General features: G+C 42.2%; 1 protein-coding gene across 1 annotated transcript in view; it reads left to right on the forward strand.

The window, feature by feature from the left end:
- The first annotated feature begins 904 nt into the window (after positions 1–904).
- Positions 905–14,562, forward strand: part of fat2 (FAT atypical cadherin 2) — a 92,088-nt gene continuing 78,430 nt past the window's right edge. Inside the window, exons 1-2 of the mRNA XM_049749913.2 lie at positions 905–1,153; positions 11,564–14,562. The exon at positions 11,564–14,562 is cut by the window's right edge and continues 261 nt beyond it. Of these exons, the coding sequence (XP_049605870.2) occupies positions 11,595–14,562 (2,968 nt within the window). The 5' untranslated portion in view covers positions 905–1,153; positions 11,564–11,594. The remainder of the gene's footprint in view (positions 1,154–11,563) is intronic.

Below are 14,562 nucleotides of genomic sequence, written 5' to 3' on the forward strand. Positions count from 1 at the left end.
AGACAGGGCTAATCTTGATTGTCTTCTTCTACCACAGCCCCTCCCCAACCCTCCCCTGTTCTCAAATTTTAAGGGCCAAAGATGTCATTTAAGGTAACACACAGGTCCGTTTGTCGTAATACCTCCAGCACCCTCCCACAATGCACACACAACATGGCCTAGAAAATTTGTAGTTGCCTTTTCGGGATAGCAACAACAAAATAGTTCAATACAATTCCAAACACCCTGAAGATTGCTTTAAGCATTCCACAGTGGCGGCATGATATTTTTTTATTCCTACTCACATTTTTCAAGATTTTAATATTTAAAAAATTCAATAAAGTTAGAAACTTTTAATATGTACAACAGAATCTGTACAGGCAGTTGGCAAGTCATCTGCTGCAGTTCAAACAAGCCCTTTCTTGTAAGGTTTATTTGTAATTTTCTTCAGGAGATGAACGTATTTTGAAACGTTGTTTGGCAGCAAAGTATGTTCTTCACCATAAAGGTCCAGATGTTTTTGTACAAAAGACATTCTGAAATTTTAGGTACTGTAATTGGGGCAAAAATATGGAGCAAGCTCCTACCTGAATTTGATGAACGGATGTAATTTTAACATCAACAAAAATAACAAGTAATGTGCGATAAGCAGCAGTTGAAGCAGTTGAGTCCTTGCCCGGAGGCCTGCAGGCGCAATGGGGGGAAGCATGGTTTACAATCTGGGCAAAAAGTGTGTGTGTGTGTGTGTGTGTGTGTGTGTGTGTGTGTGCACATGCGTGTTTGTTTTTGTGTGTGTGTGTGTTTGTTTTTGTGTGTGTGTGCGTGCGTGCATGTGCATGCGTGTGCGTGCGTGCGTGTGCGTGCGTGTGTGTGTGTGTGTGTTAGAGAGGAGGACCCGGGTGAGAATAGGGTGGAGGAGAGCTCTGTTGAGGGAGTGTCGTCTTGTCTTGCATTGTATGTGAAGCAAGTCAGAAGTTGTCTCAAGCAGAGACAATTAGTTCCACATAAATTTTCTAAGCACCTTTTTATCATTAGTTTATTTATATATATTTTGTTGCAGTGGATTCAACATCAACAAACCAAACATGGGACTAAATCACTTACACTGGATTTTGCAAGTTCCTGAGGTGTGAGGAGGAGGAGGAGGAAGGAAGGAAGACGACATTGACATCAGGTAGCGTTTATTCACTTCTTGGAGCCCTTAATCTTACCTGGAAAGTTCCTTACTCTGTCATTGTTAGGAGGGGAGGGGTATGGAAGAACACCTCAGTCAATTACTGACACAAACATCTTGTTCAAAAGCCCTCACAAAAGAGGGACAAGGCGCTTGTCACTTCCCGAAAGTGCCCCACTTTAGTGTAGCTCACATGGAATGGATGTTACTGTGCCTTAGAGACCACCCCCCCAAAAGTTGACCTTTTGCAGTATTCTTTATATTTATTGTATTACGTAGTTGGAAATTGGTCAAATTTCCACACATTCAATAAATTAACTGCAAGCAGGCAATGTAGCTGCATGTAATCCACTAAACTGTCAGTTTACTCATAGGGTGGACAATGACAGGGTGGACATTTTTGGCTAATATTAGCATTTTATGGGGACATGGTGGCCCTTCACTCTGGAACATAATTTTAATAGCAAGTTGACTGTTGTGATTAACAAATTAATTTGTGAAAACTTTTTGAAACCTGGTTATAGGGACCTCTACCACCATGTATTGCAGACATTTATTTTCACCTCATCAAAATCTGTCTATTGTTTCTTTTCTTTATGTTCCGCCTGGAGCTTGTTGTACCTTGTGTTGCCCAAGAAAATTCTCTTGTTTGATTCTGCCTCATTTCCTTGTTAGCAGTCAGTTCAGCATACCTCTCTTATTGCCTAAGGGTTAAGAGTTTTACTTACCCCATCCCCACTTAGCTGAGAGCTCTTGTCTTTGTTTCCAAACAGGCAACAAAAGCAGATAACACTGTCCTTATTTTTGCTATACACACGCCGGGGTGTGCTTATCTTTTCTTGTTTCCCTGATTTGCACAATAATAATTATCCAGTCTGCGGCCCTCTTGAATCCTTGGAAATAGTCTGTCCTTGACCTGAGCATAAGCTTCCTGCAATATTGAGCAGCCCTCATTGGTGATAGCTGTTTTGATCATCTTCAAGAGGGCAACACAGATTAACGTGATGAAAGTGATGAATGAGATGGCATCTCACAATCCAACTCTTCATCATTCTCAGGGCTACACTAGCTTTCTCCTGGATGCATTGCTGTCTCATTCTGAGAAAGAACACATAAGACAGAGTTAATCTTGTACTTTGTGACATGCCGGCTCTTGCTGTTGTTATGCACATTTGGGGTTTTATTTTCATGCCCAGTGTAAGTCTGGTGAAAAGTGCTGTCTCTGGCTACATGCAAGTTGCAGCTCAATTTTGATTTTTTTTCTTTTGCCCATAGGCAACATATCTAATGTATTCATGCAGTTTTTTTTTTCCGCAAATTTGACCTGGGCCTCTTTCATGTGTGGATATATATGATAAATCAGATATGTAACTGATGCATCTGTAGTGTGAACGCTTATCTGTACAAATCTCTCCTACACGTCATCAACTGTGAGGCAGAAGTGATAACTAGTTTGCCACAGTTCTTGAGTCATCCCACAAATACATACATAACATAAATCCTGCTCATATAACCGAAGGGGAATTGTTTTGTTGCATCACCCAGACAGTCATACTGTTCAAATGACTTAATTGGCTGCTCTTGTTAAAAGTCAACCTTATTAATTGCATTTGATAACGAGGCTGTCTGGAGACGAGGTGATTGAAAGGAGACGCAGATGCGCTCTTCGTCTTTATTGCCTCAAAATAAGGTGCTTCATTGAGTCACGTTAGATATGGATGGATGGATGGATGGATGGATGGATGGATGGATGGATGGATGGATGGATGGATGGATGGATGGATGGATGGATGGATGGATGGATGGATGGATGGATGGATGGATGGATGGATGGATGGATGGATGGATGGATGGATGGATGGATGGATGGATGGATGGATGGATGGATGGATGGAAAGGCCATTCGAGAACACATAAAGTCGATCTTTAACTTTTTAGTGCACATTAATTGATGGCTTACATTTAGTTCTTGCATTAAGATAAACTTGTTTCTGTGCGGCATGTTCTAGATGTCCCCAAAGGCAGCAAACTACACACCTGCACGCGAGCACATGAACACACAAAAATTTAGGCAAGCGGGCAGGCACACAAATTCCTCAGCGACATTCCTTATTCGAAAGCTCATCCTGTCAATCACCCAACTCAAGTGAATGACTGATGCTGTTTGTGTGCGTGCGTGCGTGTGTGTGTATGTGTGCGTGTGTGCGTGTGTGTGCGTGTGTGTGTGTTCGCACGTGCGTGTGTTTGCAGGGAACCACTTTTTAAAACCCAAACAAGCCCCTCACTAAAACCTCTCACCCTTAAAGTGGGGGTTAACCTTTGAAAGATTTATATGCACTTTATAACATTAACGATTACAAAGCATTTGTGAGATTGTAATTAACCATGTTTAACACTTTCATAAGGAAATATATTAAATGTATTACCTACCTAGTTTGTTCCTGCTTTTTAAAGATAGTTAATAAGTGTGACTTAAGAATCTTAAACCAAGTGGGCAGAGGCTAAAATAGATTTTATTAATGATTTTTTGCATCTTTTGTTAACGTGTGTAAAATAAATTGTTTGCTAAGATGGCAGACCCCAAAGTGACCTCGTGTTTTATCTTTATAATACAATTTGTTAAGGATTTACAACATACTTATTAAGCACGTATACAGTAAACCCTTTAGAAACCATTTTGGTATCTTGTAACAACATACTCATAAACTCTTTTCAGATCTCCTTTCAGATTATCAGTGCTAACGACACAGCCAAAGGCTAACAAACTGCCAGCGGAATGTGAGAAATGTCCAGGAGTCGGGGCTGCGGGGCTGAACGTGTTACATGTTTCCACAATGGATTCTGCTGGGAAGTTGTTGAGGGTTGGTTGAAAGGTCAGAGGCATTGGCGCACAGATGAGATGCAGGGAAAGCTCATAAAGCTGTCACACTCTTAATTTATTTTTTTACCTCCACTGGGGAGGACAACTTAGAGCAGTGAGGAGGACATTGAGTAAAAATATAAAAACAGGTGGTCCAATTTGTGACGTGTCCATTAGCATTCTTGTCATGAATTAACCATAGTTTGCTTCTACAGATCAACAAAACAACTGAGCCAGATTTGATTTTAGCCTTACTTACTTTTTACTAACATATGAGCAAGGATTCCATTCGTTTTCTAGTGACATAATGAGAAGGTGGATAACGACTGCTATAGTTTTTTCCAAGTTGCCACAGATTCACCTTCCAACTACCGTTTCCGTACTGATTTTCAGTCAGAGCAATCTTTGTATTATTATTATTGATAGATAGATAGATAGATAGATAGATAGATAGATAGATAGATAGATAGATAGATAGATAGATAGATAGATAGATAGATAGATAGATAGATAGATAGATAGATAGATAGATAGATAGATAGATAGATAGATAGATAGATAGATAGATAGATAGATAGATAGATAGATAGATAGATAGATGATTAAAATTAAGGCCTTTTTTATTATTGGTATTATTATTTGTAGTAGTAGTTGTGGTATTTTGAGCTCATATATTTCATACCAATTCTCAATGCCTCATTATGAAAGAAAAGCTGTTTTTAACCGCAAAATATCACTCGAGCAATGACTCATATCTTGAAAACTCATATCAATCGTAAGTCACTCTTAAGTTTAGGTACCACCGTAGTGTTTTGATAAACGGGACAGTTATTTCTGGGAGGAAGCCCTCGTTTTTGTTGTTGGCAAAGAAAAACACACATTGTGGTGATGTGATGCAAATAAGAATTTGACAGAATTAACTTAAATGCAGAGACAAATTTCACCGCACCCAGTTGTGTGTGTGACAATCATTGGGACTTTAACTTTAACTTAACTTAAACAAATTGCATCCGCCACAAATTACATGATGTAAAAGGGCAACAATCTCTATCTCATTCCCTCAACAATTTTGCTGCAAGTTGCTACAAGTGTATAAATGCTTGTGTTTTCCGATGCCTGATAACACAAAACATCTGCAATTGCAACAGTCAATGTCACAGTTGAATTGAAACTATTGTATCCGTTGTAATATAAGTGAAAAGGGGTAACCTTGAAATAGCACAGTGAAACCTGTCTCCCTTTCTATCTCTCTATCTTCTTTTTTAGAGCTCTTTTTTATTATTTATTCCTTTGAAAATAACTTGTTTTCATTTTTTGAGTTGCTGTTTTATTTTTGTTTCCAGCCTAGAAACTACTGTCCATTAAGCTGGTAAATTTGCATGACCCTAACCTTTCTCACAGAAATTAACATTCTTTGGAAGTTGTTTAAGAGAGATTTTTTTCAAAAAACAAACTCTCCAATACTGTAAAATCTAACTTGTATAACTTGTAAAATATAGGTATTTTTCAGACCAAGGCTCATGCCCTTCATGCTTTGTGTACTATATTACATGCTGGCAGTTTCTTGAGCAATAAAAATAAGCCTTGAACGTTTTGGACAAAGAATTTCCATATAATTAAGGCAATTTTTCTTGGTGCATCCTGCTCAGTTTTGCAAATGGTATCTCATTTTTCAAGATTTCCAAAAATTCCTGATACTGTGAATGCAACACTCGCATAGCTTACCCACATTGCTGACGGAGTTGTCTTGAAGCATGCCTCATGGAGTAGTGAAACGATATTGGGGAAAACAAACAACGAAGCATCTCCCATATTAAGAGGCCTTCCAACCGCTAGGGTAGTGGGGAAGCTTACATATATGGACCACCTCCCACACACACAGTTTTGAAACAATGGCAAATGCTCAATAATTACACCAAGCACAGCCTTGACTCATTGCTGTGGATGGCCTAACGCATTACACAATGCAACACAATCATGCCACACTATGTACTATTTAACACATAACAGCAGTCTGTGATGGTGACCTACGACTTATGTATTGTATTGTGTATCTTAATTTTTCAGCTTTGTCGGGTAGTGCGAAAACAGCTACAGGCAGACTACTGTCTTCTTCAGCTCTGTTGCAAACTTTTTACGACTTTTTGTCAATGGCTCAGTGAGTGTTTCATACCTTTCACTCACATTGAGCACATCAAGGGTTATTGTGAGCGTTATACAAGAAGCTCCGAAGCTAATCACTTTGTTTTTACTCAGTAAACATTTGCGTGGGTTGTGGTATGCCCCATCCCTCCCTCCTCCAGGCTGTAATGGGGGTTCAAGGTATAGCCATGAGGAGGATGGATTAGGCAACACATTGAAAACACACAAACAATCATGAACTCCATTTGAAGCTAATGAACGCTGTCAGCCACGTAATGGATCCCACACATCAGCATCAGCATCCTTCGTACTACCTGTGCATGCACACACACACGTGCACACACACAATCGCATGCACACAACCACACACGCACAGTCCTGCACATACGCATACGCCCACGCACAGTATATCGGCACTACACATCCTCACCAAGGAGGGCAGTTAATTATTCCTGTTTATTTATTCCACATTGGACTGTTTAGTAAAGTTTAGACCAAACAAAGGTATATTATCACTGAACGGAACTTCACCCCACAGTTTTTGTTTCATGGCGAGCCATCAAACTTTGCAGCCCAACACAATGACAAAAACTCCTTCGCAATTTACTCTCATCTATCTTTCTAGTATACATTACCAAAATGATCTTTGTTGTTGCTCAAAATGAAAATGTGAAACTTCTTGATTCCTTTTCTGAGGTTTTTAGTGGGTCTACTCATTATAGTCTTGTCGAACAGTTCAGATCTCTATGGGAAGCTGGCTTGTTCGATTACCCCATTTCCAGGACCTCTAGAAACGGTGTAAATGGAAGACACCCTGCATGTTTTCCACGTGTGTTCTTGAGACTTTTTTTGTGGGTTTACTCATGGTTGATGCAGCTATTAGATTTCATGCTTCCACATAACACTAGTGGACGGGTTTGGTTTTAAGACTTATCAAAGTGTTCAAGAGACCGTAAAATGGCTTCTTCAAACAAAAATAGCCCTTTCCAGGCTAGTTTTAGGTTCTCAGTACATGTCTGGAGTGAGGCGTGATGTCATTCTACACAGGCGCGGGTTAGTTTAAGTTTTGATATTTTTGCAGACCTTTGCAAACGGTCGGTATAGCAGGGTGACGAACCAAATTCCCAAACAAGTGCATCGCTTATGTCTGCCAAAAATAAGAATACGTCAGATTTTACACTTGGGTGCAGCTGCGCTGTCAATGAAAATAGAGCCCGCTGTGTTTCCAGTTATGAACTTCAAGACTTTAAGTGAGTCTACTCATGATATACCTGAACACCAAATTTCATGTTGCTAAGGGAAACTGGCATATATAATTACTACATGGGAGAACACCTAGAAATCTAGGCTGTGTAAAATTCTGCATTTCGGAATTGCACACTATTACACTTGGAAAGGGGCCAAAATCCACCCAAAATGAGCACTTGAAACCAAAATGGCAGACTGTGTGTTTTACTGTGTCCTTGGGACTATTTAGTCTGCTTGTGATGGACGTATGTACCTACCAAATGAAAGTGGCTTGAGCAGCGAAATTTAAAACCAAAAAAATCGAGAGGGCAGTATCAAGCTAAGGTTGGAGGGTTTCACACCGACAATATCTACCAGATATTTCCACTATGGTGCATGTTTGAGTAAGGGGAATGTCCTCCAAATGTCAATTGATTTGCCCTAAGAACAATAATGAGGAGGAAATGAAGCAATTTCACCTCCGTGCTCGAGCACTAACAATTTATTGTTAGTGTTGTTGTTGTGGTGGTGGGAAAGTGGGGAATTTTTCAGTTTCCCTGCACACATAAATCCGACTGGAATGATGATTGATTGGGAACATTTGTTTTCTGGGCCTGCGGGGGAAGAAACACACACACACACTTGAGGAGTAACCTGCAGCCACTTGTCGAGCGGGTTTACATTTCTCTGTAGCCCTCATTCTTCCCAGGAACGTCACAACAGGACCCGCAGCACTTCTGTCAACCACCCCCAATGCCGCCACCACCACCCCTAAAAATGTACAACTAGATCACTTTTTTAAAAAAGTTATTATAATTCTGTGCTGCTGCTTCTCCACAGAGAAGCGCAAATTAAACTGAATCCATCCTAGTAGGTTCTGGATAATGAAATTTCTCTTGTGTCAGGACTTGTCATGTTCAAATGAATTCTAATCAGAAGTCGGGGACGTAGCGTAGGCTATACACAAGTCTCCAAAACTTCCAACTGTGTTTCGGCACACTATCGAGTGAATGCCAAAGTTCACATTTACCACTGCGGCGCTGTAACAGAGAAAATGCAACCTTATTTGTTTTCACGATTCACTCATTACGTTGATACATACATTGATTTGAAAAGTGTTCCCTTCAGCTTGCTGCATGCTAAGTAACACTGTAATATATCAGTGCAAAAATTGACACTTGATTTATTAGATTTTTTTTTTTAATTTATTATTTATTTAATTTTGGCATTTTTGGTCCTGCAACCTTATGGCTAACCGCTAAATTATGTAATGAAGTATAACACTATCAATTTAAAACAAAATAAAACAAAGTGTTCAAAAGTGCTAACATATTTCTTCTCAATCTATCTTTAACACTTTGAATTTGTTAATAATGAATTACAATAACAGAAGCCATGAAAAAATATGGAACACTGTTCACCAGCAAATATTAATTCCCTTAGCAATTGCTGTCTTTCCTGTTTTAACCAACAAAGTGCAACCACAATGATGGTGTGGCGCTCCATGCAAACAAGTTTGACACCCGAGGTAAATGATGCGTGCATCAACTGATTGGTGTCTGTGCGTTACCTAAACTAAGTGGGATGCTATGTTGAGATGACAACGATGCCTAAAATCTCACGGCCCTGAAACCCAAACAGTGACCCAGAGTGTACTAATCTGCTCCTGCGTCAGTAGTGTGTCGCCTCTGAGCAGCAGATAAAGCGCCCGCACCATCATCATCACCGTCATCATCACCGTCACCCACCGGTGGAGCTTCCAACACCAGCAGCCTACCTGCACGGACCAAGTGCCTGCGCCGTAGCCAGGCGAGCCTTTTGCATAATCCTGTCAAGATGCTTAGATAAAACATGATAGCAGTTGGTTATCTCCGCTATGGCACTCTAATTGTCTTTAGGAAGAGGTGGAAAGACATTCTATTTTTTCCCCAAATCTATTTGCAGATGATGGCGTGGCTGTGCTCGGCACACTTTGGTGCAGATTAGCACGGGCAGGTATGTCATTGAGGCAGCCGGCAAATTAAGACAAAAAAAACTTGAGTGTATCCCTTGCCTAAGGAACTGAAGGATGCTCAGGGAATTGTGAGCAGGCGCCTTGTCATGAAGAAGCAGCCATAAATTGTTCGACCAAAACTCTCACCTCTACTTGCACAATGAATGGAGTAAATGCCACAGGATCTTTTTTGTGGATGCACTCTGAGGCGACCACAGCAGCCAGTTGCCCTGGAGGAAAACAATTCTTTCTGTTTTTTACTCCTGCAATAGTGACACCGAGCGACCTTGTGATCGCCCAGCGAGCACCCTGAGGCAGATTGTTTAGCGCAAAGCCACCATCTCTGGCGGTGTCTCAGTTGTATTCAGATTTCTTATTTTTCACCACCACCATGACAACGGGAATGATGAACCGCGTTAAAATGGGGAACCGCGTTATAACCGGGAAACACTATAGATAGTGAACCTCTACTATACATGGCGCATAGGGACCCAGCTCTGTGGCAAAAAGCAAAATAATGAAATTAACTGGCACCCTCATTGAGCATGGACATGTTTTATTGCCAGTAAAATACTGTTGTAGAATATTAGGAGTTAAATTTTGCCTATGCCCATCTTGCCATTAAAACGTTTTTTAATGTACTATTCATTTGAATTTAACATTTTCTTTTAAAAGTACATTCAAGGCAAAACCTATTTGTCAGAAATCACACGCTATCCATCCATCCATCCATCCATCCATCCATCCATCCATCCATCCATCCATCCATCCATCCATCCATCCATCCATCCATCCATCCATCCATCCATCCATTTTCTGTACCACTTGTCCTCATGAGGGTTGCAGGCGTGCTGGAGCCTATCCTAGCAGTCATCAGGCAGTAGGCGCAGGACAACCTGAACCGGTTTCCAGTCAATCGCAGGGCACACAGAGATGAACAACCATCCGCACTCACACTCACACCTAGGGGCAATTTGGAGTGCTCAATAAGTCCAACGTGTATGTTTTTGGGATGTGGGAGGAAACCGGAGTGCCTGGAGAAAACCCACACAGGCATGGGAAGAATATGCAAACTCCACACAGGGAGAGCCGGAGGTGGAATTGAACCCACACCCTCTGAACTGTGAGGAGGATGTGCTAACCAATGTAATACACTACTAATAATTAACATTTTCATGATGTTAAAATAAACTAATTTATTATTATTTCACATTACATTTGTATGCATAGCTGTCTTGTATTCCTTCACTATTTATTCTGCCAAAAAAACATCGGCATCTTTGGGCACTCAGAATCTGTGGTCGTCCGACTGCAACTAATGCACAGCACAGAGCAGCACATTAGATTCCCACTGAAATCCCAGCACAAACCTTTGAGCTGACCTATCAAAAGCCATCTCAGTTGCAACTTGTTGCTTGCAACGCACTTGTCAGCGGAATAATTACAGGAGCATTTGTGGGGGCTGCCACCTGCTTCAAAATGCTTCAAGGCAACTTTGGTCTTCTGGAACGCTGTGTTGCGCTTACTCAGAGCATGTCAGAACAAGACTTCTGGTATTGTATTTGATTTTGTTGCCAGTGGCAGACTGGAGGACACAGAGAGAGCGTGTGTGTGATTGTTTTTATGCTCAAACATACACAAGTTGATTCACGATGCAATGATGATTACACGTTTTGGAGGTGCTGTATTGTTTAGCTTCCCCCAAGTTTCAGGGTAGGAAACCCCCCTTGATTTCTTTTTTGTCTATATGAATGCATTCTTTACGTCGTAAAATTTTGCTCGTGTGAGATTGTTGTTTGAACATTTTTAAGCGTCCTTCAAACATTGTCTGATTGCTGTCAAATTTGAATGTCATATACCGTACTTGACAAATTGTGAAAAATAGATATTTTTCAACCTTTGCACATGACCAGAGCATGGTGACAAAAAATATCAAATTAGTTTTTCTTTAGCTGAATTGGGCTTTCAAAACCCTATATTTGATCATAGAAATACTGTAATAGATCATTAATTTAATTGTAAATTTTCCCATCACCTAAAAATGCTGGATTGGATCGTCTGGATTGGGAGAGTGCAACTTTTCCTAATAATTTTAACAGTCAAACACATTTGAGAATGCAGTTCACTGGTGTCCTTTTATCATAAAACATATCCTTCATGCTTTTGTTTGTGTTTTTTTCCTTTTCAGACAACAGAGGATCAAAAAGCTACTTCAAAAAATGGCTGCATCACTATTTGCTAACTGGCTAATATTAGCCACAATTCTGCTAAATTCAGCATCATGTGGTGGAACAGTGGCGGAACTCAAAGCTGGATCTCCACTGAGATTCACGCACCATCTCTACAACACCACCATCGACGAGAACTCCGGTGCAGGGTCGTACGTCGAGACTCCAGTGAAGATGGGCTTGGAGATGGCGGATACATTCTGGGAAATCAAATACTCGATCGTTTCCGGGGACGACAGCGGCTATTTCCAAGCAGAGGATGTCACAGTAGGAGATTTTTGTTTCCTGAGGATCAAAACTCAACATGCGGCACTTTTAAACAGGGAAGTGAGGGATACTTACACACTGACGGTGAAGGCCACAGAGAGCACTCAAGAACTTCAAGCGAAGACCAAAGTCTTTGTTCAGATCCTGGACACAAACGACCTCAAGCCTCTTTTCGACCCATCCTCATATAGCGTGGCCATCTCAGAAGACACGCCACTCCAGACAATTCTGACCAAGGTTAGCGCGGCGGACGCTGATATGGGCAGCAACGCCGAGTTCTATTACTCATTCACCATCAAATCCCATCCGTTTGTTGTGGACCCTTTCAGCGGAACCATCAGTCTGTTGAAGAAACTCAACCACACCCGCAGCGAGCGATACGAGCTCACCGTGTTAGCTGAGGACAGAACCAAGAGGATCTCAGGTGTTCAAAAATTTGGCAACGTCGCCAAGGTGAGCGTGAAAGTACAAAAAGCTGCCGCGGCTTCTCCGGTGATCAAACCTCCTGCCGATCCATTGGTCTCTGCAGACGGTATGGTGACGATCAACGTCCACGTCGAGGCAGGCCTCAAGCCCGTCAATTCTCTTCGAATCGTTAGCGGTGATCCTCACAAAAACTTTGAGGTCATCCCTGAAGGATTGCAGGGGAATGACTTCCAAATAGTCTCCACCAAGAAGATCCTCTGGTCACAAAGTCCCTTTGGGCATAATCTGTCCTTACAAGCTCAAGACATCAGTTCCCCTGGTTTGATGTCTTCCGTTGCTAAGATCCACATTCCTGCCTTTCATTACCGTCCAATGTCATTTTTGGAAGACACCTACGTTGTTGTCCTCAGTGAGATGTCTCCCCCGAAAACCTTTGTTGCAAAGGTGTCAGTTAGTTTCGGCAATGTGACATACAGTGTTAAGACAAATGCAGACAGCTCTAAATTTAAGATAAATCCCAAAAGCGGGATCATCATCACAAGGGAGATGTTTGATTACGAGGGTCAGAAACACTATGAATTTGACATACTAGCTAATGGAGGCGAGGCTAAGGCTCACGTCGTGGTCAAGATTGCAGACGAGAATGACAATAGTCCAGAGTTCACACAGTCCTCCTATCAGGCCACAGTGGATGAAAATAGCCCCATCGGCAGCAGCCTTTTGAAAATCAAAGCAACAGACAAGGATGAGGGGAAACACAGCTTTGTGACTTACACCATTGCCAATGCAGACCACCTGCCATTCGCAATAGACCCCTTTACGGGTGTCATCTTCACTACAGGACACATGGACTTTGAGCTAATGAAGCGTTGGTACCACCTTAGGGTTTGGGCCTCAGACAGTGGCGAGCCATTCAGTCGGGTCAGCGAGTGTGCCGTGACAATCACCCTCAACAATGTTAACGACAACGTGCCTCTTTTTGAGACAGTGGGCTGCAACGTCACAGTACCCCCAGATCTTGCCGTTGGCCATGTGGTTGTGGAGCTGTCGGCTATTGACTTGGATGAACTGCACCAACTGCGCTATTTCATTGAGTCGGGCAATGAACTCCAGATATTTGCCATTGACTCTGTTTCAGGTGAGGTCAACCTGAAGCATACAATCCCACCGGGTGTATATTCATTCGATTTGGGAGTTGTAGCCTTTGACGGGGAGCACCGTTCAGAGGCATCAGTTGTGCGGGTGACAGTCACCAGCTGGGGCGATGAGCCGACAGTTCGCTGTCAGGAAACATTAATTTTCAAACAGCTCACAGACAAACTGATAGAGTCAATCAAACCCATCTGGACTGAATATGTGGAAGATACATCCTCTTATATCCACATCACTAACAGACACCCTCCAATGTTTGATGCTGGCCTTCCCAGCTCTCTGGATCTATCTGAGGACTACCCGCTGAACTCTACCGTGGTCCAATTGGATGCATCAGACCACGATACAGGCTTTAATGGGATGCTTGCATACGCCATCACTGGTGGGAATGAGGATGGCTGCTTTGCTGTAGACACCTTCTCCGGGGATCTTCGTCTAGTTTGTCGGCTCGACCGAGAGAGTAGAGAGTTCTACATTCTGAACATCACTGTCTATGATCTGGGATCCCCGCAAAGGTCCGTGTGGAAGTTTCTTGCAGTGAATGTGTTGGACGTCAACGACAACCCGCCTCTTTTCGATCAGCCTAGACATGTGATTCGAATCCCCGAAAACATCAAAGTAGACTCTGTCATTTTCACAGCCCATGCAACTGATTCTGACAAAGATGCAAGCGGGAAAATCAAGTACAGCCTTCTGACAACTACCGACAGATTTCAGATTGATGATGTCACAGGCGAGGTGGTAGTCACAGCTCCTTTGGATCGAGAAACCTCACCCAGGCATGACCTCTGGATTGAAGCCAGGGATCAGTCCAAATTCTCTCCCCCGTTGTTTGCCACCCTCCACCTTATAGTAGTGCTCCAGGACGTCAACGACAACCCGCCAACCTTTCTAACAAAGATCTACAGAGTCAAAGTTCCTGAGGATTTACCATTGGGAACCTTACTGGTGTGGGTAGAGAGTGTGGACCCTGATCTGGGTGCCGCTGGCCTCATCTCATACAACCTTAAGAACACAGAGGGTGGGATCTTTGGCCTGGACTCCTCCACCGGTGCCTTGACCCTCGAGAGGGAGCTGGACTTTGAGCAAAGACCATTGTACAACTTGACTGTTC

The sequence above is a fragment of the Syngnathus scovelli genome, chromosome 1, assembly GCF_024217435.2.
Source record: "Syngnathus scovelli strain Florida chromosome 1, RoL_Ssco_1.2, whole genome shotgun sequence".
In the NCBI taxonomy this organism is placed as follows: Eukaryota; Metazoa; Chordata; class Actinopteri; order Syngnathiformes; family Syngnathidae; genus Syngnathus; species Syngnathus scovelli.